At 39.2% G+C, this 25,945-nt stretch overlaps 1 protein-coding gene across 3 annotated transcripts in view; it reads right to left on the bottom strand.

The window, feature by feature from the left end:
- Positions 1–25,945, bottom strand: part of LOC134538275 (endothelin-converting enzyme homolog) — a 106,161-nt gene that overhangs the window by 57,483 nt on the left and 22,733 nt on the right. Inside the window, exon 1 of one of the 3 annotated variants that reach the window (XM_063379444.1) lies at positions 154–300. The exons of the other annotated variants lie outside the window; for them this stretch is intronic. Coding sequence (XP_063235514.1) covers positions 154–156 — 3 coding nt within the window. The 5' untranslated portion in view covers positions 157–300. Of the gene's footprint in view, positions 1–153; positions 301–25,945 lie in introns of those variants that run through there. 3 annotated transcript variants of the gene reach the window in all.

Raw genomic sequence — 25,945 nt, 5'->3', positions numbered from 1 at the left:
GAGTCTATCCTATAGGTCACTGAAATCGCGAATATTTCCGGTCTTTACTCATAACTTCCATTTCCGAGGACTTTCCCACAAACAAGCGGTAGTTGGTAACAATAACGTTGGTTAAAACAAAAACAAAATAAAAGCACGAATGTTGGTTCTCACCATGAGAATAAACTGGTGTTTTACTCCCTTCACCAAGTCAACGAGACGTGGTCCCAAGCCACTCACTCCGTTACAGGCATCGTCACTTCGGTTCCCAACCTCCAATTGTGCGAGTGTTTTTGCGCCGTAGTTCTAGAGCGTGTGAATACCTCAAGGACGCTTTCAGAACTGCGTCAACGATCCCAGATACGCCACGAAGCTCCTCGCAAACAAAAAAAATACCCCATCTCTCTCTCTGTCAACCGACCTCTCTCCCTCCCTTCCATTAAGAGCTCTGGCCGAGACAACACTTTGGTAAGCGTGCGTCGTAAAGAATTGCAAACATGCCCCCCGCTATCAGCCCGTTTATCTGTACCCGTCCCCGACTCGCCCTCTTTGCAGAACTCGCTAATGCACCGCCGATGACTAAACGAACATTTCTCGGAACACGATGTACTAGAAGCGGCACCCTTAAAACACATCCGTCAATTCAATTCTTGGTCACAAATGATTAGTAAAGACCTGCGAAATTCGCGGTTTCGATGGCCTTCAGGATAGACTGCACATACCCCTGTACACTTCGGGCAAATAACGCAAGTTCATTGGCTGCCGACTTGTAAGTCGTCTCAGCTGGTTTGTCAGTGATTCGATCCTTCTTTGGTTGAGGGTTTATAACTGGTTGAGATTCGTCCAGATGAACAGTAAGCCAATAGCAAAATTATCTAAGAGGTATATGTGTTTGAATTATAGCCTATCACCGAATGAATCCGCGAATTTTGCAGGTCTCTAATGATTAGGGACCGGAAAAATTCGCGGGTTTAATGACCTGTAGGATGAACTCCATAGTTCTACGTACACTCGGTCAAATGTAACCCACTCATTTGTCCCAACGTAGCAGCCTGTGATTCGATACAGCTTTGGTTGGGTGTTTCTCATTGGCCCAGAGTCATCCGGGTGAGTTGTGAGCCAACAGCAGAGGCAGCACTGAGGTATAACAATTTGTATTTTAGCCTATCGCGAAATGAACTCGCGAATTTTTCCGGTCCCTACAAATGATTCAAATTTAACTCCTCTAGTCCCGATGATATTAATCATTGATTTATTTTGTTTAGAATAGTAAGGTAGAAAATACCTGTAAATAGCCATGCATACTTTTGGAAATTTCGATTTTATTAGATTTTGTAGACTAACTTTATATGGCTAAGTTAATTTTTGCTGCTTTTTCTAGCACTTCATCCCATTAAAGTTCACAAAGATCAGTGAAACCTAATATACATACCCTTAATAAAAAATTACAAAATTTACTAAATAAAAAAAATATTTTTAACACATAACAACTGAGAATAAATATTATTAAATATTTTTAACATCAATAACTTCATTTAAAAAATTGACACATTATTGCATACTAGTAAAAGACTTATAAAGGGGAAAAAAGTTTAAAATATATCTAGTAAATAATCCTGGCTAAATAAAAGATTTTTGTAAAAGTGAAATTTAATGAGTAGGGACAGGAAAATTTCGCGGGTTCAATGACCTGCAGGATGAACTCCATAGTTATACGTACACTCGGTCAAATGCCACCCACTCATTGGCTGCTGTCTTGTGAGACGTCCCATCGTAGCAGCCTGTGATTCGATAAAGCTTTGGTCGGGTGTTTCTCATTGGCCCAGAGTCGTCCAGGTGAGTTGTGAGCCAATAGCAGAGGCAGCACTGAGGTATAACTATTTGTATTTTAGCCTATCGCGAAATGAATTCGCGAATTTTTCCGGTCTCTATTAATGAGCAATCCAACGCAAAACTAATCGAAAAAATACTAACATATTCTATAAAAATATTATACAAATATTCACACATATTTAATCACACTTACCTAAGGTGTGAAGGAAATATGCCAAAAGGAAATTAATTCAAATTAATTTACCTAGATTAAATTTTGCAATTGGTTTCTCATTATTTTTTTTTACATACAATCCTATAAAATTATTTATAACTATACTTTTAATACATTATTCACAAAAGAAGTCTCTTAGGGAAACGTGGTTAATGTGATGTGATTAATATCTACTCTTTGTTTTATTATTCAATTATTATTTATAATTGTTATAAACAATTGTTTCATTATTTATAACTAGCGAAAAATACAAAGTAATAGAAGCAAAATAACTTAGAAACAGTTTTCAGGTGATAAAATTTTTTTATAATGAAAGCAATAAAATGTCATAATTCTTAACGATTCTGCCATAGTAATGTAATTCTTATGTCCCAATTTACTCAGTTTCATTGCAAGGTTTTCCGCTAGTATGTATTTCAAAAGGATAGAAGGAGCACATTTTTGAACAGACACTATATCCACTCAGGATTCCTTCCCCAATTATCCAAGTGATAGCTGCGACAGAGCAGGCCGAAACGTAGGAAGGTTACTGTTAATAGACGTGGCCCTTAACCCAGAATATAAGATGTGTGTAATGACTCTTGCTCACTATAGCATTCGAGACAAACTAGATCAAGCTGCGTAATTTGTTTAACCTTAGTACTCTTTAAAGGAAACATGCCTCATTCCTGTCATGATTCTTTCACGAAGCCCACAAGAGAAATTCAAACGCAAATACGTGACCTGAAATGAGGAAAAAAAAAGTTCTAAAAATGTTCAACAATAATGGCTCATTACTGTTCGTTTGCTAAACGTGTTTGTAGGGTTCAATGTCAAGGTAAGTCTGAGCTCGAAACGTACCAACAGTTTTCTGTAAATTGAACATAATTTCGTCACGTGACCATATCCGTTTTTGACACTACGTTAAAAAAATGAAGCGAAAAATAACTTATTTAAATTTTTTTTTTAATATTTAGCATTTCTCAAACAAATAATTTTTTATGTTCAATGTTATAAAGTATACGCTGCATTTTTTTTTTTTTTAATTTCTTCCGAGCTTTCAGCCAATGAGCTAATGTAGCCAAAGTTAGCCAGTTGAAGCCATTGTTGCCAGTTGGAGTTATAGACCTGAAAATTTCACGGATTATTTTGGCCACAAGGGGGACTGCAAATATTTGTACCTTAACATTGCTTTGATGATTGAATCATAATTGCCTCTACACTCCCCTCTTCGACCGTGTAACAGCTAGCTATTAGCTAGCAGTAGAGAAACACAATCGCATCAACCTACTTAAAGAGGGGTAGGTTCTGCAGTAATGAATTAGCCAATAGGAAATCATATGTGGATGCCATATACGTAGGACTGTTAATTTTAACCTGACACCAAATTAATCCGCAAAAATTCAGGGCCTCTAATAATATGATTCAAGTCCCATGTCACTTGAAATGGGACTATAGTACACACTCAAAGACCTGGCTCCGACCACCATATTGAATTATCGGTGATTAGTTAGTTGTAGATTTTATAGAAAAAAAAATTAATCAATACTTGTAAAATGGGATCAGAGAGGCAATTTTTTATCGTTTACCCAGTTGTTTAAATACAGAAAAATATCTTCCAGTGAGTGAACCCAATGCAGTCGGCCAGTTTCTTGACTTGTGCGCTCCCTACCAGCGTCAAAAGCGAAGAGTTTACTGACGTTTCGGTCGACACTGCAGTCGACATGATCAGGGCCAAATTCTTCTACTGATTAGGAAGCGACTGCAAAGCGAGCGAAACGTTGGCGAAATTTCTTTTTTTTTTTTTTTTCATCCCAGCTAAACTCCACAAGTAAACTGTCAATTTTTACAACAAAAAAAAAATTGAAAATTTGTGCATCCATATGAAGACAACTGTATCGCTGCAAAATATAATGTTCGCAGTTATAACTAGGTTCAGATTCTTACCCAGGCGTTTATGCTTTTGTGTTTTCCCCAGTACCTACAATAGTTAGAAGTTATATCCATGTGTTGTGCGTATTTCAAACAAATGTTTGGCAAGTTTTGTAACAGTTCAGAAATACTTTTTTTTTGTTCTCCTGTGTACGTGAATGTCACGACGGTGGAAAAAACCAGACGTGTGGTGGGTAGAGACCGGAAAAATTCGCGGATTCATTTCGCGGAAGGCTAGACTCCAAACTCGTTCACCTTCATTCTGAGTCAGTGATTGGACCACCGTTTACCTGAAAGTCTCTAAGCCAGTGAAAAACCTTCAACAAAAGAAGAATCAAATCACAAGCATCCCAGGTAACGCGTGTCGCGAGTCATTATCCAATGAGCAGGTGCAATTTATCCTAGTACATAGAGGATCGTGGAGTCTATCCTAGAGGTCATTTAAACCGCGAATTTTTCCAGTCTCTAGTGGCGGGTGCTTTCGGCAACCAGTTTCCAACGGCGTTGCAGTCACTTGGAAAAAAAAACCTGAACCCCCGTCCTTCGAAGGGAAGCCTACAACTCACGTAGTTTCGGTTCCCTACCACGTTCGTGCAACTTCGGATTTCTCTCAAAAATTGAAATTAAAAAAAATTCGAAGGGTTAGGTTAGGTTAGGCCAGTCACAACATGCTTGTTTTCATTGGAAACTTCTGATTTAGCGACTGGAGTGGCGTTAATACCAAAACACAAAACTTCGGAAATCTTCGGAAATTCTTGCAGGGAACCGAAACTACGTGAGTTGTAGGCTTCCCGTCCTTCGAAACGGGGCAGTCAACGTGGTCTGCCCTCCGACTCGCGCCACCTCCCGTGTCCCCAGGTGTCCGTCCGGCTAGGTCCTCAGGGTGTGTGTGTGTGTGTTGTGTGTGCGGTGGTTGGGGGTGAAGGGGGCGGCGCAGCGCCTCTTAAGGCCCCCGCCTACACGGGCACACACACACGGTGCGCAGAGCTTCAGGAAAAACAACGCGATTTCAAAACTAACTCGAGATATCCGAGTGGGGGTCTGCTTACGAAAAGCATTTAAGAGTTCGCTGAGGGCCAAAAAAAAAAAAAAGTACTTTCGATTTCATATTAAGTTTTTAAACTGTATGTATTTTTAGAAGAGTTAAAATGGGCATGTTCTCAGAGTAATTTTTAGGCTTAAAATAACCGGTACATATTCTTGAAAGCACTTGAGGGACTTGCATTACACCTTTATCTTCATTTCTCGGCCATGTAATGTTACGGTCGCCGCTGAAGTTTCACAGTTGTCCTGTGCACGACGAGAAGACTGCGCGCCAGTCCAGAGGAGACACCGCGCTAGAAGCACCAGCGATCCCGCCTCGCTGACACACATGCACCCCTGACGGGGCGCGCCTCTTAAGGAGGGCGGTTAAGGACGGACGCCGCCGGACTCGGCCAGTGTGCCGGCGGCCTCGGGCGGTGACGTCACGCCGAGAGGCGGCGACGCAACTTCCTGCTCGCGACGTCTCAGCGCAGCGCGCCTGCACCATCACTCACGCCCCGTCAGCTGCGACCAGGGGGAAAAAAAATCACGGGCAAACGATACAAATATTGCTACTCGAAACTCATCTTTAGGGGCAGGCATTTTCCGCGAAATAATCTGAACGCCTATCAGACTGCAACAAGGTATACCAGCACCAGAGGTTTCTTCCTTGTGATTGAAGGCCGTTTACGAGAGAAAATGTTGCCTTATCTGACCGAGCCAATCAGGTCGCGTTTGCTTCGGTCACTGAATCACTGTGATTGGCGTTGTAACAACCGACATGTAACTGTGAGAAACTCACCCAATTACAAAACACAGACGATGCTACAGTGTTTTGACTTTCAGCTAGTCTCGGAATCTTTTCGCGAAGTATGCATGCCCCTACTCATCTTCAAAGTTTATGTTTCATTGAAGTAGCTTGGCTTCTGGGTTGTAGCCGTGTCCTTGGCGAATGACTAACTAACGTTTCGGTCGACATTGCAGTAGCCTTCATCAGGGAGCAGTTGCCTAATACTTAGGGACCGGAAAAATCCGCGGGTTCAATGACCTGTAGGATGAACTCCATAGTTCTATGTCCACTCGGTCAAATGCCACCCACTCATTGGCTGCTGTCTCGTGAGACGTTCCAGCGTAGCAGCCTGTGATTCGATAAAGCTTTGGTTGGGTGTTTCACATTGGGCCAGAGTCATCCAGGTGAGTTGTGAACCAATAGCAGAGGCAGCACTTAGGTATAACGATTTGTATTTTAGCCCATGGCTAAATGAATTTGCGAATTTTTCCGGTATCTACTAATACTACTACAACAGTAGGTAACCGCTCCCTGAAGATGGCGACTGCAGTGTCGACCCAAACGTTGGCTAATTATGCGCCAAGGACACGGCTACAACCCAGAAGCCAAGCTACTTCAGACAATGGGCCGTGAAAGCCTGCGCGCATTATTGTTTTATTGTTTTCCATTAAAATCTGCATCTGTCCGATAAACAAAAAGAAAAAAAAAATCCAATATGGAGATTGGAGACACTCACTCGAGATGGGACTTGAACAGTATTTCAAGCATTTCTGGGAGATTTTTCGGAAAGGCCTTTCAATTGCTTCGTCGTGTTCCTCTCAATGTCGGGAATGGTTTAAAAACCTATTTCCTTTTTAGCACGACCCATTTCGCTAGCAAATCTTAATGTTAACGTGTTGTTAGAAACCCATGATAAGAGGTACAGAAATGTCGACGCATTCGTTTTGTCGCGAGCTAGAATCAAAACATTCGCACGTTCGCGCTGTGTTCGTGACTGGACCGTTATTATTTGGACACGCCCCTCCACGACCGTGGGCCAATGATGCCCAGCCAGGAGGGAAGTAAGCTGACCAGGCAGTGCCATTTAACAAGGATAAAACTGTTCTTGCTAAGCAATGCACACATGGGGAAAGGAAACATTGGTTGAGCATACCTATGACAAGCCCGAGGTCAGGAGAACCCGCGAAATTTCCGGGTGTCCATCCACGACGCGCGACAGACGCGGTAAACGCGACCTCAACTCTTCCGGCTCTGGAAGCCGACTGACAGGTCGCGACTTGTTGAGACATGACACTGAGTACCTCATATAGTTCACAGAGACGGTAAACGCGACCTCACACTTACGGCTCTGGAAGCCGACTGACAGGTCTCGACTTGTTCAGACTCGTCACTGACTATCTCCGCTGATCAGGCTGTCGGGATTATCACTTCAAATAGATGAAGCGTTCAGCAGTTGCTGCTATCAAAAACCATTCACCGTATTTTTTTTTATCACACCTCGTGTGAGACCTGCAAAATTCGCGGTTTCGATGGCCTTCACGATAGACTGCACATACCCCTGTACATTTGGGCAAATAACGCAAGTTCATTGGCTGCCGACTTGTAAGTCGTCTCAGCTGGTTCGTCTGTGATTAGATCCTTCTTTGGTTGAGGGTTTATAACTGGTTGAGATTCGTCCAGATGAACAGTAAGCCAATATAAAAATTATCTAAGAGGTATATGTGTTTGATTTCTAGCCTATCACCGAATGAATCCGTGAATTTTGCAGGTCTATAATTTTTAAATAGGCTAATTAAGTTGGAAGTACAACTACCAACGTATTCAGCCTAGCTGTAAGCTGGCAGCTTCCTACATTATCATTCATGTTTTTTTTCCATCATTAAAAAAATTCATAATATATATCAAATATTAATTGTTGAAAATTCGCTGTTGAATTAACCAGTGTAAATGAAATGGTTGTAAAAAAACCATAAATGTTCGTTTATGTTTCATCCCTAATATATATAAGTAACATGTTACCATACAATATATATTTTTGATTAACATTTCATGTGGATTTTTTGTCAGAAAACCTTTTATTTTTATTATTAAATCTATAAATTAAATAAATAGTATATTTTTTACTAAACTAAATATAATTTTATTGATTTCGGCTATAATAGCTAACTTATTAAAACTAAAAACTTTTGTGACAAAAGAATAAATATAAACAATTCACTGAAAATTTCCAACTTCGCAATTTCACGCTTTCAATAAATTATTCTTTCTATGGTATGAACGTAATTGGCCCTTAACGTTCTGATAACCATTAATTATAACTAATATGGAAGTGATACAACCATTAATAAGCAATAATATATTGTTTTATTATCCACTTATTATTTATAATACACAATTTTGCAAAATAATTTAGAAGCTGTTTTCATGTGATCACATATTTGTTTTTAATGAAAGCAATAAAATTCCATAGTTCTTACACAAATTGTACCATAATAATTTAATGCTTACGTTCCAATTTACTCAGTTTCATGGTAAGGTTTTCCGCTAGTATGTATATTTCAAAAGGATGGAAAGAGAATATTTTTGAACAGACACGATATCCACTCAGGAATCCTTCCCCAACTTGGTGAGTGTTCCCAAGACAGTCCGCGGGGGTAGCACACGGGTCGTTACCACAACGCCGAACGTACAATAACGCCGAATGCAAAATTTACCGCAACGCCGACAGCTAGAAAACTGCTGTGTACCACAACGCCGAAGTACAGAAACGCCGAAAAATGTTGCTGCGGGGAGGGGGGGAAGCCCACAGGAGCAAAATGAAAAACAACTGAATGAATTTGTGTGATAACCTTACCTAACCTAACCTTTGTGGCAGTCCTGCAATGAAATTTTTCGGGGTAAATGTATTTCGGCGTTGTGGTAATTCGGCGTTGTGGTAATTCGGCGTTGTGGTACACAGCAGTTTTCTAGCTGTCGGCGTTGTGGTCAATTTGAGATTTCGGCGTTATGGTCTTCGGCGTTATTGTACGTTCGGCGTTGTGGTATTTCGGCGTTGTGGTGCGTCCCCGTAGCACACAGCTTAAGGCAGAGGGTCCCGTGGGGCCCTGTGTGCACGCAGCGGACATTGACGGGTCTCTGGCCTTAACGAGGGTGGAGGTCATCAATTATTTAGCAGCATGGGAGGGTCGACGCGACGTATCGAACTGCGCCGAGGACATCGAGCGAGGCGGGCCGAGAGGACGCGCCTGACAGCCAAGGACTCGCTTGCAAGGCCCGAAGGACTCTACTGCTATGAGAGCCACGGACTTCAAGCTGGAAAAGCCACTCTTCTAGCCCAGCGGGTGCTGTAGTGGTGGAGGGGACATGTTTTCTGGATCTGGTAGCTTCAGTAAGGCGGGGCTCTGGACTATACAGATCTGCAAGCAGACTCCCAATCTACCCTTAAAGAGCGCACATTTGGGAGGGGTGGAAGGCGGGTGCGTTGGCCTTCGGGCCTCCGAAAACATGGAAAAGCTAAGGTGAGGGGGATTGGGGGGGGACAGGAAGCTCCCCCCTCCATCACCCTCAGTTTTCATCCTCCGAGGGGCAAAGTACCATCTCGCCCACAACAACATTCGCACGTGTTCTAACAAATAATAACTGTCTGCAGACGTCACCCAAAACCACACTCACGTCTTGCAAGGACAATCCTTGGAAACTCAGTTGCCGACGATGCCCCTTGTAAAATTTCAAGGCAGAGCTTTGTGACCATTTGAAATTATTTTTTTCAAAATATCTCTGGCTTGAAGTTTAACAAGCGCGATATCGTTGACAACTGTTTTTTTTTTTTTTCGAGGATTTTTCTCTGTAAAAAAATAAGTTCAAAAAATGTTTTACAGTTATTAGTTTTAAAATGTGCTTTTTACCGTCACTTCGTGAGGGGAAAAAAAAACGAAATAAACTTACAATGTACTGGAATAAAATGGAATGTAGCCGTGCCATTTTTATGTTGCACAATCGTTAAGAGTTATGATTTCGAATCCAGATAATAATGTGGTAGTTTTAACGTTCCTTTCTTTGGAGAAAAGACAATTTCTCAATAAGAAAAATACATGCATTCATTTGAATTGTTACGAACGCGAGAGACACGACCTCGACGCGCGCCAGGTGCGGAGCTGGCTGGCGGCTACGCACGGCCACTGACGTCACGCGCCGTCCATTGACGTGAGGCATGCCGCGCGTGCCTGGGTGGAGTACAAGGGTCCTCGCTATCTCCCCACCCCCCACCCCACCTCCGCACCCCCACGCATCGTCCAACCTCGGGCTATTGTCGCCTGTAGCGGCCTGGGAATTCCGGGCGCACAGAGGCCGCCGCGTGGAATGGCGTGAATAGGCGTCGCTGTTCTGGGTGTTTCGGGCGTCGGGTCGGCCCGGGATGGCGCGACACGTGGCGGCCGCTCTCGTCGGTTCGAGAAGGGCGCCACAGGTATTTAAGCAGCGACGCCGGCCTCCGCGGGAGTTCCGCAACAGTTCCGAGAGTTCCGAGAGTTCCGCGAGCGAAGGGTAGTGCGACATCGGCGAAGAGGATGAGAGACCCCCCCTCGAGAGTGGCGCGACGCGGAGCGACGGGACCGTGTGAGTGCGGCTGAGTGGCGCGAGACTGTGTGTGTGTGGACAGGCGCGAGGTATGGGGCGCACCACTGTCGAGCCTAGCTCCAGTGAGGAGTGCGAACTGCGGAGCTTGACAGACATTGAGTGACTTGAGAATAAGCATTTTTTTAGGGCGAGTGATTGGTGATCAGACATTTCGAAGTACAACTGTTTATTACTGATTCAAATATTAGTAAATATAAAAACTGTAATGAAACTTAATTGGGCTGTCCCTTACGAACTCAGTTCTCCCCTAATTACACCCGTAACAATATAGTGCAAACAGTTCTAACTAACTTAATTTTGGCGCTTTTAATTATAATATCATTGGGAGAATTATTCTGGTCTCATTTTTATTCACCTCGAACGAATTTAAATTAGTGCTGCAATAAAGTCGTCACCGGTTTTTGTTGCAAGACACCGACTGTTATTCGCGTAGCAATGTTGCGCGTGAGTCTTATCAGCCCGCGCAGACATGGGTTCGAGTCCGTAGCTTAAAGTTTGTGACACGAAAAAAAAAAAAATATTGACCCTGTAAAATGGTTGTTTTTAAAAAAAAAATTATTTTTTCGTAGTTTCCGCGACAATGCTCTTTAGTGACGGAAACAATTTGCCTGTCATTAATTACCTGTTTTCATGAAGAAACCAAATTATTTTACTTGAACAAAATATATATATATATTTGGCAGGATCTATCTTGACAAAATTATTCTTATATCTCCTTCCGCCACTGGTGTCCTGTGTATGCAATGTTTCTAGTATCCGTAAATCAACATCACGTGGTACTTTGCAAGTGACAGTTGGAAACTGTGTACCTTCTTTTGACAACTGTCGATTTTGAGACTAGGTACATGACACAGAAAAAAATATATATACATGTGTGTGTGTAGTAGTAGTAGTAGTAGTATTACAATAAAAAAAATCCCACCAAGTTTTGAAAGTTAACGCAAACTCACATCCGAATTTCTGTTTTCGGTGTGACATTTAAAAACGACTTTAATAGTCCCTAGTTTTTAATAAGGTTTTTTTTTTATCTTAACCTCAGCCCATTCAGAACACAGATTTCAATCATCACGTGAAATCTAGTGAATTGAATCTAATTAATAGTAGGTAACCTGTAAAGTAACAGTTGGGTATTGTGTAAAACTGGTAAGAATTTTAAGAACTGTAAAAATTTGAGACAAGGTGAATGACACGGAATTTATCAGTTTATACATTAAGTTTAAATTTATAAATTATTAAAATCAGAATAGTTATTAAAAAATTTAACACCGCCAAGAAAATTAACTATTGATGATATCACATACTCCCATATAATTTTCGATAAGACGCACGAATAGTGAGAAATATCTTTGAGGACTTCGGAGTGATTTGGGTTCTCTCTTTACAGTCGAATTGTCCACCATGAAGAGAATGCAGAATAATAATTTCAGACATTTTTTAAGTAAAACGTAGCATCTCAGAGGACACAAGTGTGAATCTCCATCCAACCATTATGATTGTTTCTACGCTTGGTATCCTGCAATAACTCTTAATGAAATTCTGTGATGGTTCTTTCCTATATGCTATTAACGATTCCTTCACCAAAATACCGTGTATGTTTTGTGGGTCACCGTCTTTTATAGCCTCGCTGTATACCAGACGCTAAGGCCGAAAAAAATAAAGTGAATCAAAAACATTTTCAAATGGAGAAAATTCATAATACCTCAAGTGATTTTATTACATATTCTTTTTTTAATGTAGTGAAAAGCAGTTACTCAAATTAACATTCAAGCCGTTTCTAAACGCCATACCGAAAAAAGTATAATTTGGATGTAAGTTTGCCGTTATCTTTCGACTAATATTTGTAGTTACGTATTTATCGTAATCGCAGGAAAGGGCATCCAACTCATTGTGACATGCATCAAAAAATTGTGCGTGTACATATGTAACGTACGTTAGAAGTTATAACTACTTGGCGTAGTAAAAAACTAACTTTAAGTTTGCATGCAAATAATCAATATAAATAAAATATTAAAAGCGCTGGGGTGATGTTATAAATAGTTTGGTTAAGTATAAATTCAATCAAGTTAAAAAAAATTTAATACCTACTCTATATTCAATATTAATGTAAAGAGATGTATAAAATGAATGTTTTAATTCAGTATAATAAAATATAGGTACAAATTTTAATTAATATGAAAATTAATAAATAAACTAAATATTTATTCTAATTTATTTATTTTAAGTATTTATTAAATAATATTGTTATAATTTATAATTGACAATGTAAATATATATATATCAGTAGTATAGGAATGGGCGTCCGGAAACTGGGTTCTGGGTGTGGAGCCGGAGCCGGTGTCCGCCATATTTGATTGTGACGTCACGGCGGCCATCTTGGAGGAGTGTAACGGGACATAGCGTAACGGGACAAGTTTGACCTTGACCTTTGACCCTCAAAATTCGCCAAAATTGGGCAAAAATTGCCCAAAATTCCTCAAAATTCGTCAAAATTTACATTTCTGTGGAAAAAATTCCGCCAAAAAATCTCAAAAAATTCCACAATTCAAAAATTAGGATTTCGAAAATCCTCAAAAGTCGTTTTGCCTTAGAAAGAACCCAAATTACTTAAAGAGGCTTAAGCATCCATGTCTACAGCCTCTGATAAGCCTCTGACGTCATCATGGAATATGTCATTTTGAATAAAGACGTCACCGTTGCAATTATCGTTATGGTCGCCATCTTTAAATTTGGACGCCATCTTGAAAATCTTTAATTATTATCCGATTTTAATGGAAAAAATTCCAAAATTCATCAAAAAATTAACTTATTCGAATTATGATTGATTATATCGATTACCGTCCTCGGTTCGAACCCGGTGAGTGCAAAAAAAACTAAAAATGGCGACAGGCTCCTTCCTCAATGGTGGATGCAGGCAGACTGACTCCTATCACTTTTTTTCAAAGCATATATATCGTCACCTATTATGACGTCATGTCCGCCATCTTGAAAATCCATAATTTTAATGCTAGAGATTCGGGAAAAATTTAAAAATCATTAAAAAAATTAACTAATCGAATTAAATAATAAAAAAATCCTTATAACCACCGTTGCACTTTTCGTAACGGCCACCATCATTTAATCAAGAAACTGGAGGTCACCATCTTGTTTTCATCCGCTAGAGTGTGCTGATACCATGTTAGTATATTTAACCGGTCACCACACCTTTAACCTTGACCTTGAAATTTGACCTTGACCTTGAAATTTGACCTTGACCGTGAACTTTGACCTTGACCTTGATATTTTACCTTGACCTTTGACCTTGTCCTTGAAATTTGACCTTGACCTTGAAATTTGACCTTGACCTGGATATTTGACTTTGACCCTGAAATTTGACTTTGTCCTTGTCGACCATCATGGATTCGACATTTTATGTTCAGTACATGCTACCAGGAGCTACCACCTGCTGGAGTACGCCATCTTGTGTGTGTGTACTTGTATTATAGAGTACATTTCCATCTGGATAATTTTATTCTAACCCGCTACAGTGCAGTAATCATTTATTATAGAGGTGCCCCCCGCCATCTTGAAATACGGCCGCCATCTTGAAATCATGTAATAATGTAGCTAGAAAAGCGGGAAAAAATCCAAAATTCATTAAATAAATTTGTAATCCATATAATGATTGATTGGATCGACTAAGGTCCTTGGTTCGATCCCTAGCCGATACAAAACAACTTTAATTAAAAAAATACTAAAAAAGTGTTAGGTTTGAGAAAATAAAAACACCACAAGTTCTTTTAAAAAAATTTTATTACATAAATTCAATACACTACTACAAGTACAAAAAAACACTGACAAATTAGCAAAGCCTTTTGGATTCCTCGATTCAAACAGTCTTCTTATTGTACGGACTAAGCCTTTTACATGACTTTAAATGTCTATCCGATCCGGTCATCACCACAGCCACAGACGGACTGAAGTCCATATCACCAGGGTCTCACTTATATAGACTCATCAGCCGGTACAACACAAGAGTCAAAACAATAACCATGTTCATTATACGCGCACTTAACTTTCTCGGAGCATTTTTCATAATGAAGATGTAAGCTATCAAGACGTGAAATTAGTTTTTTGCACTTATTGCACTGAAATTGTATTCTTTTAACATTACTAGAACAACTGCTTCTTTCATGTCTGCGAGCATTTGAGGTGATAGTAAATGATGCGTCACAGTATTTGCACTGACGCAATGTACGCTCTTCATTAGTTGAAGAATCCATTGCTGATGATGAAACTTCGGATGATGGTGGAACAGCACATATCGAAGTCTCCTCCAGTGTTGTCAGAGGCGTTGCCAACGGGATCTGCTCCAACATCGTCGGCGCTGGCGTCATGGTCCCCGTAGTCGATGGTACATCCTCCATCGAGTTCGACGTTAAAGTCGGTAAAGATGCCATCGAAGTCTCAAGAACAGGCAATTACACGACTTATGCACCAGAAGAAACAAACTAGGTGATCCGTACACCGTCGACGGCAGTAACAAACTGAGCGTCCTGCTGTCTATGACTCGTTTATATACACGCACCGGATGGAATAATACGCTAGTCAAATCAAGAACAATTTATTATAATACTAGAGTCAAAACAACATTAAAAAAATAGAAGCACCATCAACAAAAAAAAGGCAACATATTTGGAAGCACCGACAACGAAAAAGGCAGCACCATCATCGAAAAGGCCGCACATTTGTCATTGGCTCCAATATTCATTAGCTCCAATATTCATTGGTTCCATCAGTCTATTGATTCTATCAGTCTAGTGACTCCAACAGTCATTGACACCAACAGCCTTATTCTTCATCAGCTCCAATGATATTTGGCTAGAATGCTACGAGTCTAAGAGACTATGAGGATACAATTCTACGAGTGTACAAGACTCCTCCAACTACCTTCAAGTGTATAAAGCTCCAAATGCTCCAACAGCTCCAACACGCAATGTACGCAATGTACGCGCAATACACACAGTACACACAGGAAACGGAACGTACACACAGTACACACAGGAAACGGAACGTACACACAGTACACACAGGAAACGAAACGTACACACAGTACACACAGGAAACAGAACGTACACACAGTACACACAGGAAACGGAACGTACACACAATGACTACACTTCGTTCGCGCAGTATAAGCATTTAATGAGAACGAAGCACGTTTGGACGGAAATTCTATAAAACGAAAGCTCATTTAACGAAAAGGAGGCGCATTCTCTCGTTCATTCAACTTGGTAGGATGCAATCGTCAATGATAAGTTAGGATATAATCTCTCCAACAGTCTATGAATCCAACAGTTTATATTTCCATTAGCCATCGACTCCAACAGTCATTGACTCCAACAGTCATTGGCTCCAACAGTCATTGCCTCCAACAGCTCCAAATGGCTCCAACAGCTCCAAATGGATCCAAATGCTCCAAACGACCTCCAAATGCTTGACAGCTCCAAATGGCTCCAAATGCTCCAAACGGCCTCCAAATGGCTCCAACAGCCTCCAAATGCTTAACACATCTCCAAATGGCTCCAAATGCTCCAAACGGCCTCCAAATGCTTGACAGCTCCAAATGTCTCCAGCAGCTCCAAATGCTCCAAATGGCTCCAACAGCTCCAACAGCTCCAAATGTCTCCAACAGCTCAAAATGCTCCAAACGGTCTCCAAATGGCTCCAACAGCTCCAACAGCCTCCAAATGCTTAACTCAGCTCCAAATGGCTCCAAATGTTCCAAACGGCCTTCAAATGCTTGACAGCTCCAAATGCTCCAAATGGCTCCAACAGCTCCAAAAGGCTCCAAATGCTTCAAAAGACTCCAAATGCTCCAACAGCTCCAAATGGCTCCATCAGCTCCAACAGCTCCAAAAAAAAGGCTCCAAATGCTCCAACAGCCTCCAAATGCTTAACACAGTGCCAGATGCTTCAAAAGGCTCCAATTATCGCATCTGTCTTCGTCGGCATTTTCTCTTTTGCTCCCACTGCTCCAACAGCATTATGTTATATGATTCCATGGATACTTTGTTACGTAGCTACAGGTCTACGAGGTTCCAATGCATCATGTTTACAAAGCTTCCAGGACACGAGGCTACATGGCTACGAGACTACATGACTCTAACTGATTACAATAGCACCACTCAGTGGTGAGAGTTAGGTTATCTAATGCAAAACAAATTGATGTAAGTAGTTCTGACTGTCATCAACAGATGTAGCCACGTGTTTCTTGCAGGTAAATATTAATTAGTTATTTTATGTGGGATGCGGGATGCTCACTAACGATCGCAAAAGAAGGAGGGCTTCGCTAGACACCAAGGAGAAGGAAGTTCGTCTTACATGTTAATGCTTCGCTGATGTTTCATGGCATATTATTTGACTGAGTAATGGTTGTTTATTTCTTTAATTCCACCTGGTAAAATTATTGCAAGTGTCAATTTATTAGCAGAAATTCACTAATGAAATGTAGCTCTGAATAAAATGACATGACTCATTAGGTAAATATCCTTCATGCAGAGATCGATTTCACACAAATAATCAGCAGCACTCAGAGAAAATCATTAGATGTCTAGCCAGGAATAACCAGAAGCACTTGGAGAAAACCATCAAATTATTAACAAGAATAATCAGGAGCACACGGAGAAAACATAATAACAAGAATAATCGGGAGCACACGGAGAAAACCACCACACGTTTTCTTGATATCATAAAATTAGAGGAAAAAAAATAAAAAATAAATTAATAAAAAATTTAAAATAAAAACAAAAAATACATAAGATTCTGCTAGCTTGTGAACTTCTCATTGATGAGCAAAGATAGAGTTCTAGTACAAGCCAGAATTTTATGTATTTTTTGTTTTTATTTTAAATTTTTTATTAATTTATTTTTTATTTTTTTTTCCTCTAATTTTATGATATCAAAAAAACGTGTGGTGGTTTTCTCCGTGTGCTCCCGATTATTCTTGTTATTATGTTTTCTCCGTGTGCTCCTGATTATTCTTGTTAATAATTTGATGGTTTTCTCCAAGTGCTTCTGGTTATTCCTGGCTAGACATCTTATGATTTTCTCTGAGTGCTGCTGATTATTTGTGTGAAATCGATCTCTGCATGAAGGATATTTACCTAATGAGTCATGTCATTTTATTCAGAGCTACATTTCATTAGTGAATTTCTGCTAATAAATTGACACTTGCAATAATTTTACCAAGTGGAATTAAAGAAATAAACAACCATTACTCAGTCAAATAATATGCCATGAAACATCAGCGAAGCATTAACATGTAAGACGAACTTCCTTCTCCTTGGTGTCTAGCGAAGCCCTCCTTCTTTTGCGATCGTTAGTGAGCATCCCGCATCCCACATAAAATAACTAATTAATATTTACCTGCAAGAAACACGTGGCTACATCTGTTGATGACAGTCAGAACTACTTACATCAATTTGCTTTGCATTAGATAACCTAACTCTCACCACTGAGTGGTGCTATTGTAATCAGTTAGAGTCATGTAGTCTCGTAGCCATGTAGCCTCGTGTCCTGGAAGCTTCGTAAACATGATGCATTGGAACCTCGTAGACCTGTAGCTACGTAACAAAGTATCCATGGAATCATATAACATAATGCTGTTGGAGCAGTGGGAGCAAAAGAGAAAATGCCGACGAAGACAGATGCGATAATTGGAGCCTTTTGAAGCATCTGGCGCTGTGTTAAGCATTTGGAGGCTGTTGGAGCATTTGGAGCCTTTTTTTTTGGAGCTGTTGGAGCTGATGGAGCCATTTGGAGCTGTTGGAGCATTTGGAGTCTTTTGAAGCATTTGGAGCCTTTTGGAGCTGTTGGAGCCATTTGGAGCATTTGGAGCTGTCAAGCATTTGAAGGCCGTTTGGAACATTTGGAGCCATTTGGAGCTGAGTTAAGCATTTGGAGGCTGTTGGAACTGTTGGAGCCATTTGGAGGCCGTTTGGAGCATTTTGAGCTGTTGGAGCCATTTGGAGCTGTTGGAGCTGTTGGAGCCATTTGGAGCATTTGGAGCTGCTGGAGACATTTGGAGCTGTCAAGCATTTGGAGGCCGTTTGGAGCATTTGGAGCCATTTGGAGATGTGTTAAGCATTTGGAGGCTGTTGGAGCCATTTGGAGGCCGTTTGGAGCATTTGGAGCCATTTGGAGCTGTCAAGCATTTGGAGGTCGTTTGGAGCATTTGGATCCATTTGGAGCTGTTGGAGCCATTTGGAGCTGTTGGAGGCAATGACTGTTGGAGCCAATGACTGTTGGAGTCAATGACTGTTGGAGTCGATGGCTAATGGAAATATAAACTGTTGGATTCATAGACTGTTGGAGAGATTATATCCTAACTTATCATTGACGATTGCATCCTACCAAGTTGAATGAACGAGAGAATGCGCCTCCTTTTCGTTAAATGAGCTTTCGTTTTATAGAATTTCCGTCCAAACGTGCTTCGTTCTCATTAAATGTTTATACTGCGCGAACGAAGTGTAGTCATTGTGTGTACGTTCCGTTTCCTGTGTGTACTGTGTGTACGTTCTGTTTCCTGTGTGTACTGTGTGTACGTTTCGTTTCCTGTGTGTACTGTGTGTACGTTCCGTTTCCTGTGTGTACTGTGTGTACGTTCCGTTTCCTGTGTGTACTGTGTGTATTGCGCGTACATTGCGTACATTGCGTGTTGGAGCTGTTGGAGCATTTGGAGCTTTATACACTTGAAGGTAGTTGGAGGAGTCTTGTACACTCGTAGAATTGTATCCTCATAGTCTCTTAGACTCGTAGCATTCTAGCCAAATATCATTGGAGCTGATGAAGAATAAGGCTGTTGGTGTCAATGACTGTTGGAGTCACTAGACTGATAGAATCAATAGACTGATGGAACCAATGAATATTGGAGCTAATGAATATTGGAGCCAATGACAAATGTGCGGCCTTTTCGATGATGGTGCTGCCTTTTTCGTTGTCGGTGCTTCCAAATGTGTTGCCTTTTTTTTTGTTGATGGTGCTTCTATTTTTTTAATGTTGTTTTGACTCTAGTATTATAATAAATTGTTCTTGATTTGACTAGCGTATTATTCCATCCGGTGCGTGTATATAAACGAGTCATAGACAGCAGGACGCTCAGTTTGTTACTGCCGTCGACGGTGTACGGATCACCTAGTTTGTTTCTTCTGGTGCATAAGTCGTGTAATTGCCTGTTCTTGAGACTTCGATGGCATCTTTACCGACTTTAACGTCGAACTCGATGGAGGATGTACCATCGACTACGGGGACCATGACGCCAGCGCCGACGATGTTGGAGCAGATCCCGTTGGCAACGCCTCTGACAACACTGGAGGAGACTTCAATATGTGCTGTTCCACCATCATCCGAAGTTTCATCATCAGCAATGGATTCTTCAACTAATGAAGAGCGTACATTGCGTCAGTGCAAATACTGTGACGCATCATTTACTATCACCTCAAATGCTCGCAGACATGAAAGAAGCAGTTGTTCTAGTAATGTTAAAAGAATACAATTTCAGTGCAATAAGTGCAAAAAACTAATTTCACGTCTTGATAGCTTACATCTTCATTATAAAAAATGCTCCGAGAAAGTTAAGTGCGCGTATAATAAACATGGTTATTGTTTTGACTCTTGTGTTGTACCGGCTGATGAGTCTATATAAGTGAGACCCTGGTGATATGGACTTCAGTCCGTCTGTGGCTGTGGTGATGACCGGATCGGATAGACATTTAAAGTCATGTAAAAGGCTTAGTCCGTACAATAAGAAGACTGTTTGAATCGAGGAATCCAAAAGGCTTTGCTAATTTGTCAGTGTTTTTTTGTACTTGTAGTAGTGTATTGAATTTATGTAATAAAATTTTTTTAAAAGAACTTGTGGTGTTTTTATTTTCTCAAACCTAACACTTTTTTAGTATTTTTTTAATTAAAGTTGTTTTGTATCGGCTAGGGATCGAACCAAGGACCTTAGTCGATCCAATCAATCATTATATGGATTACAAATTTATTTAATGAATTTTGGATTTTTTCCCGCTTTTCTAGCTCCATTATTACATGATTTCAAGATGGCGGCCGTATTTCAAGATGGCGGGGGGCACCTCTATAATAAATGATTACTGCACTGTAGCGGGTTAGAATAAAATTATCCAGATGGAAATGTACTCTATAATACAAGTACACACACACAAGATGGCGTACTCCAGCAGGTGGTAGCTCCTGGTAGCATGTACTGAACATAAAATGTCGAATCCATGATGGTCGACAAGGACAAAGTCAAATTTCAGGGTCAAAGTCAAATATCCAGGTCAAGGTCAAATTTCAAGGTCAAGGTCAAATTTCAAGGACAAGGTCAAAGGTCAAGGTAAAATATCAAGGCCAAGGTCAAAGTTCACGGTCAAGGTCAAATTTCAAGGTCAAGGTCAAATTTCAAGGTCAAGGTTAAAGGTGTGGTGACCGGTTAAATATACTAACATGGTATCAGCACACTCTAGCGGATGAAAACAAGATGGTGACCTCCAGTTTCTTGATTAAATGATGGTGGCCGTTACGAAAAGTGCAACGGTGGTTATAAGGATTTTTTTATTATTTAATTCGATTAGTTAATTTTTTTAATGATTTTTAAATTTTTCCCGAATCTCTAGCATTAAAATTATGGATTTTCAAGATGGCGGACATGACGTCATAATAGGTGACGATATATATGCTTTGAAAAAAAGTGATAGGAGTCAGTCTGCCTGCATCCACCATTGAGGAAGGAGCCTGTCGCCATTTTTAGTTTTTTTTGCACTCACCGGGTTCGAACCGAGGACGGTAATCGATATAATCAATCATAATTCGAATAAGTTAATTTTTTGATGAATTTTGGAATTTTTTCCATTAAAATCGGATAATAATTAAAGATTTTCAAGATGGCGTCCAAATTTAAAGATGGCGACCATAACGATAATTGCAACGGTGACGTCTTTATTCAAAATGACATATTCCATGATGACGTCAGAGGCTTATCAGAGGCTGTAGACATGGATGCTTAAGCCTCTTTAAGTAATTTGGGTTCTTTCTAAGGCAAAACGACTTTTGAGGATTTTCGAAATCCTAATTTTTGAATTGTGGAATTTTTTGAGATTTTTTGGCGGAATTTTTTCCACAGAAATGTAAATTTTGACGAATTTTGAGGAATTTTGGGCAATTTTTGCCCAATTTTGGCGAATTTTGAGGGTCAAAGGTCAAGGTCAAACTTGTCCCGTTACGCTATGTCCCGTTACACTCCTCCAAGATGGCCGCCGTGACGTCACAATCAAATATGGCGGACACCGGCTCCGGCTCCACACCCAGAACCCAGTTTCCGGACGCCCATTCCTATACTACTTATATCTACATATAGGGAACTGATAAATATACTTTAAAAAGTCTATAAACAAAATTTCATTCACTAATATTCACGATAAATAATTTTTTAATGATATGGATCAGTATTCAATACCAAGCACTGAAGTATAAGATTTAAAAGCATATTTATAGTTTTATTTGTATGAAGCTTTTTTTTTTCATCGTGCGAAAATCTCGTTGCATGTTGTGGGCGCATCGTAAAAAAATTCACTCTCGTAATTTTTTTTTCGTAACGCGCCTAAATAGATACGACTTCAAAAAAAACTTTTCATGAATGTAATAATGACTATTAACTCCATTATATTCCAAAATGTAGCAAGAAAGTAAACTTAAGAGTTTTATAATCGATACTACACGCTGGAAGAAGGTGACTTGAATTCGGAGTTCCAGTGCAAATCCAAAACTCGCAGCTAAGTGAATCAACAGGGCCGGTGTTACTTCACGTACGTCAATCACCTGCTCGTCTGTCAGTCACGTGACCAGTTTAAAACCACGTGAAGTAATTAACTTTCCCCGCACGTCCGTCAAAACCTTATCAGTCGCTTGCCTTTGACGGACGGACGGATGGATGGCATCGCCTTGCAGACGACTTTCCTCGTCACCGCGTTTCGGAAATACCGACAGCTCAGTTGCCTTCGAGCTATTTTTTTTTCCCCCACGCGGCAGGGAAATTCCATATTTCATACGGGACCGCTTTGAATAAATTATGATGATATTTCGGACAAGATTATGAGTTAATCGTTCCGGAAGACCTTCTTAAATCCCCAGACCAGCGAGATGATACGGCAGTGGTTCGTCATTACCTTCCGCAGAATAGAATGGAATGGATAAAACCAGCACCTTGCTCTGTGAATCCGGGTGGGAAAACATACCACAAGTAAAAAATCCCAATTTAGGAACCTGAGAATTTTTGGTGCACAAGTCAGAAGCTGCAATCACAGAGCCAACAGGGTTTTAAAAAAAGAAAATAATTTCTTTAAGCAATGCTGATTATAAAGTAGTGGCTTCTGCCCCATATGAATCAATTTCCACCTGTTGAAACAATTACCAAATATGACCGACTCGTAAGTATATCGTTAAGGGGTAAAACGGCAGAGAGAAAGTGAGAAAGAAGGCAATTTTCTAAAAAAAAAAAAAAAAAAAAGTGCGGTGTGTTTTGGTCTCTCATTTCGTTTTCAGGTATTTAAAATTTTAACTTGTTTTTATTTATTAGAAATTCAATTAAAATATAAATAAACTAATAAATATGAATCTAAAAAATTATCACTTTATTCAAACTAACAGCCCAAGATATCAATAATTAATTATTAATGAATCAATAATGGTTAGTTAACAATAAATATTACTCACTGTTAAAATACTTACACCATAAAGAAAAACTGTACATGTTACTTTTTTTCAAACAATTCTGCCATTTTGGAACACACCAAATGTCTGAATGAAATAAGAATTACATAACAGGTAGCTCTATCTACGCTGCTGGTTGAAAAAGGAAACATAAAATTCTAGGCTTTCACAGTTGACCTGTATAGGATACTTATTACTATTTTCTGAAGGAAAAAAAAAAGAAGAAGAAGCGCATGCGCACACTCTGTCGTATTCTTTGCGTTAATCTTTCTCTCTAGATTCAATTTTTTGGGGGGTTTTGCGGACGAATCGTCGCTTAAAGAGGAGAAGATAAACGAGCTCAGAAACGTATATAGCATAGTGCTCTTTTTATATATCTTTGGCCAAGTGCCTATTCTCCGTCATTTTCGCGTCATAAACGTTTCACAACAATGTTTCACGAAAACGTTGCATTTAAAATTCTGCCTTGAAATTTTACTCGCATCGCGCCGAAGGCAGTTTCACTACAAAATCTTGGACCGTTCAAATTTGCGCAGTGGCATTATCACTGGACTTGCAGCGGTCAAAACCCTGGAATAGTTTCTTGCAACGAGCCGCAGCAGATTTCTCCCTTAAAAAAAACCCTGACTTGAAGTGAAATTTATACGTCTCTTACGTATGACCTCACTGTAAGGGTTTATGTCACGTTCCAGGTAATTATTTTACACTTACGTTCCACACGCTTGAACTTGCCGACTTTTGGAGTGGGTGAATTTTCACAAAATGAAAAAAATATATATCGCATACTTTTTGCATAATTATATGGCAAAATTGGCATCTTAACTTATTTTTTTGCAGTATGGCTAGTAAGAATGTAATGGAATATGAAATTGAAAGTATCTAGGCTTAACGTCAATTTTACTGGCTGATTTTTGATATGATTTGATTTATTTCCGAAAAAAAATAGTTTATATTTACCTGGCCTGTTAAAATCATCAGAAATTTTATTACTTTAAAAGGCTAAATAAAATAAAATAATTTATATTTCTGAAGGAAATTTAAAACCATAGCACACAGTAACCACCAGTATTGACTTTAAACACAATGGAAATTTTAAAAATGCAACTTTTCGAGCTAATTATGCGAAAGTATGCACTATATATATATATATATATATATATTATTTTTTTGACGTTCTGCTACTCGGAAAGTCACCAGGTTTAATGGTGTTAGACGTTAAAACAAAATAATGACCTTGAACGGTACATACAGCCTTAAACGAGACGTTGACAAAATTCATTACCCTCGGAAGATTATGTGGGAGATAACAAACTTCCTGGCCGATAAGTATCTACTTAAACAACCTCATCTCACGTAGGAATTTTACCGGCGAGTTGTGCTTTGATTGATAATGATGAACTGCATTCGAATCATCATAATCAATCGAACACAAGAAAGGTCGTCTAGTTGAAACACTTGCATTTTCACGTGACGGACGTAAGAATAGTGAAAAAAAAAATTAAATTAAAGTTATTGCTGTAGATGTCTTTGTAAGATTTACCTGCATAACCGATACTTTCTTTGATATATTTAGGGTGGTGTTTCAATGACGTTGGGTCCCTTGTGAACTATCTCCTCTAATAGCATTACGCAGTAAGACAAGGGTTCGTTTCTCAAACTTAAGCCCCGGGTGTAATAATTCATCAGCATTAAGTACAATGTCGTTTGGAGCCCATGAATTTTTGAAAAGTCGCGTGGCCTTAAGCAGTCAAAAGGCATCCCACGTTGTCGAAGGATTTTTTTATATATATTCGTCAAAACGGATTGCGAATGCCTTCAGTAGTTCCCTGTAAAAAAAAAAAAAAAGACAATCATCTTTACAGTGAAATATTACAACATATAGATGGACTCCATAGAGTTGGAGTTGCGAGAATTGGTTTTTATGCGGTTTTTCAAACGGTTATTCCAATTATAAAATATATATGATCTTCTTAACATATTTATTGTCTGGTATTGACAAGTAATGGGTCTAATTTTTTTCTTCTAAAATCACAACCAAGAATTCGATTCTTAACAGAGTGTGTGTAATACAAATATAGATATGAGTGATTCAGGAATGTAGTAACAATAATACTTGAGAAAAAATACACAAACTTAAGTTTGAAAAGAAAAAAACATTTAAAAATATACAATTATTATATTTAAAATATTCTAATTCATATGTTCAATGCAAAAAATTCATTTGTTGCCACATATTTTCCCTCGAGTGTTTGCAATAAAATAAAATAAAATAAACATTCTGAGAGTATTGAAGTTAGTGACAAACAAAAATTTATTTTATAATAGTTTATGTATAGTTATATATTGTAGTACTTGTTAACCACACACAGGTTTGGCGTTTTAATTTCATTATTTCCTTTCTTCGATTTTTTTTTCTGAATTTTTTTCCCTCTAACATAGAAAATTTCAAACAATAAATATTTATTGTGTTTACTTCTGACAGTCTCCAAAATTAATAAAAAACTGGATGTATGCGAATAATTTTTTTAACACAAAAAAGGGCCAGTAACTACTTAAAAGAAAAATAAATAAAAACGCAAATTAAAATTAAAATCGGTAATACTGTATATAGTTTTCAAGTTTTAAAAATATTATTTTATAATACAATGGAGGAGGCGAAACAAATAGAGATTTTATTTTGTAACGAAATTTTTTTGTATAGTTAGCTTCCACAATGAAATGAAAAACAATTCAAAAATAAAAAATAAAAATTAATTATCATCTGGTCATCAACATTCCAAAAGTGTAAATTAAATTAAATCATGTAACAT

This window comes from Bacillus rossius, chromosome 13 (assembly GCF_032445375.1).
Source record: "Bacillus rossius redtenbacheri isolate Brsri chromosome 13, Brsri_v3, whole genome shotgun sequence".
NCBI classification, from domain to species: domain Eukaryota; kingdom Metazoa; phylum Arthropoda; class Insecta; order Phasmatodea; family Bacillidae; genus Bacillus; species Bacillus rossius.
This window is presented reverse-complemented; position numbering and strand designations above follow the sequence as displayed.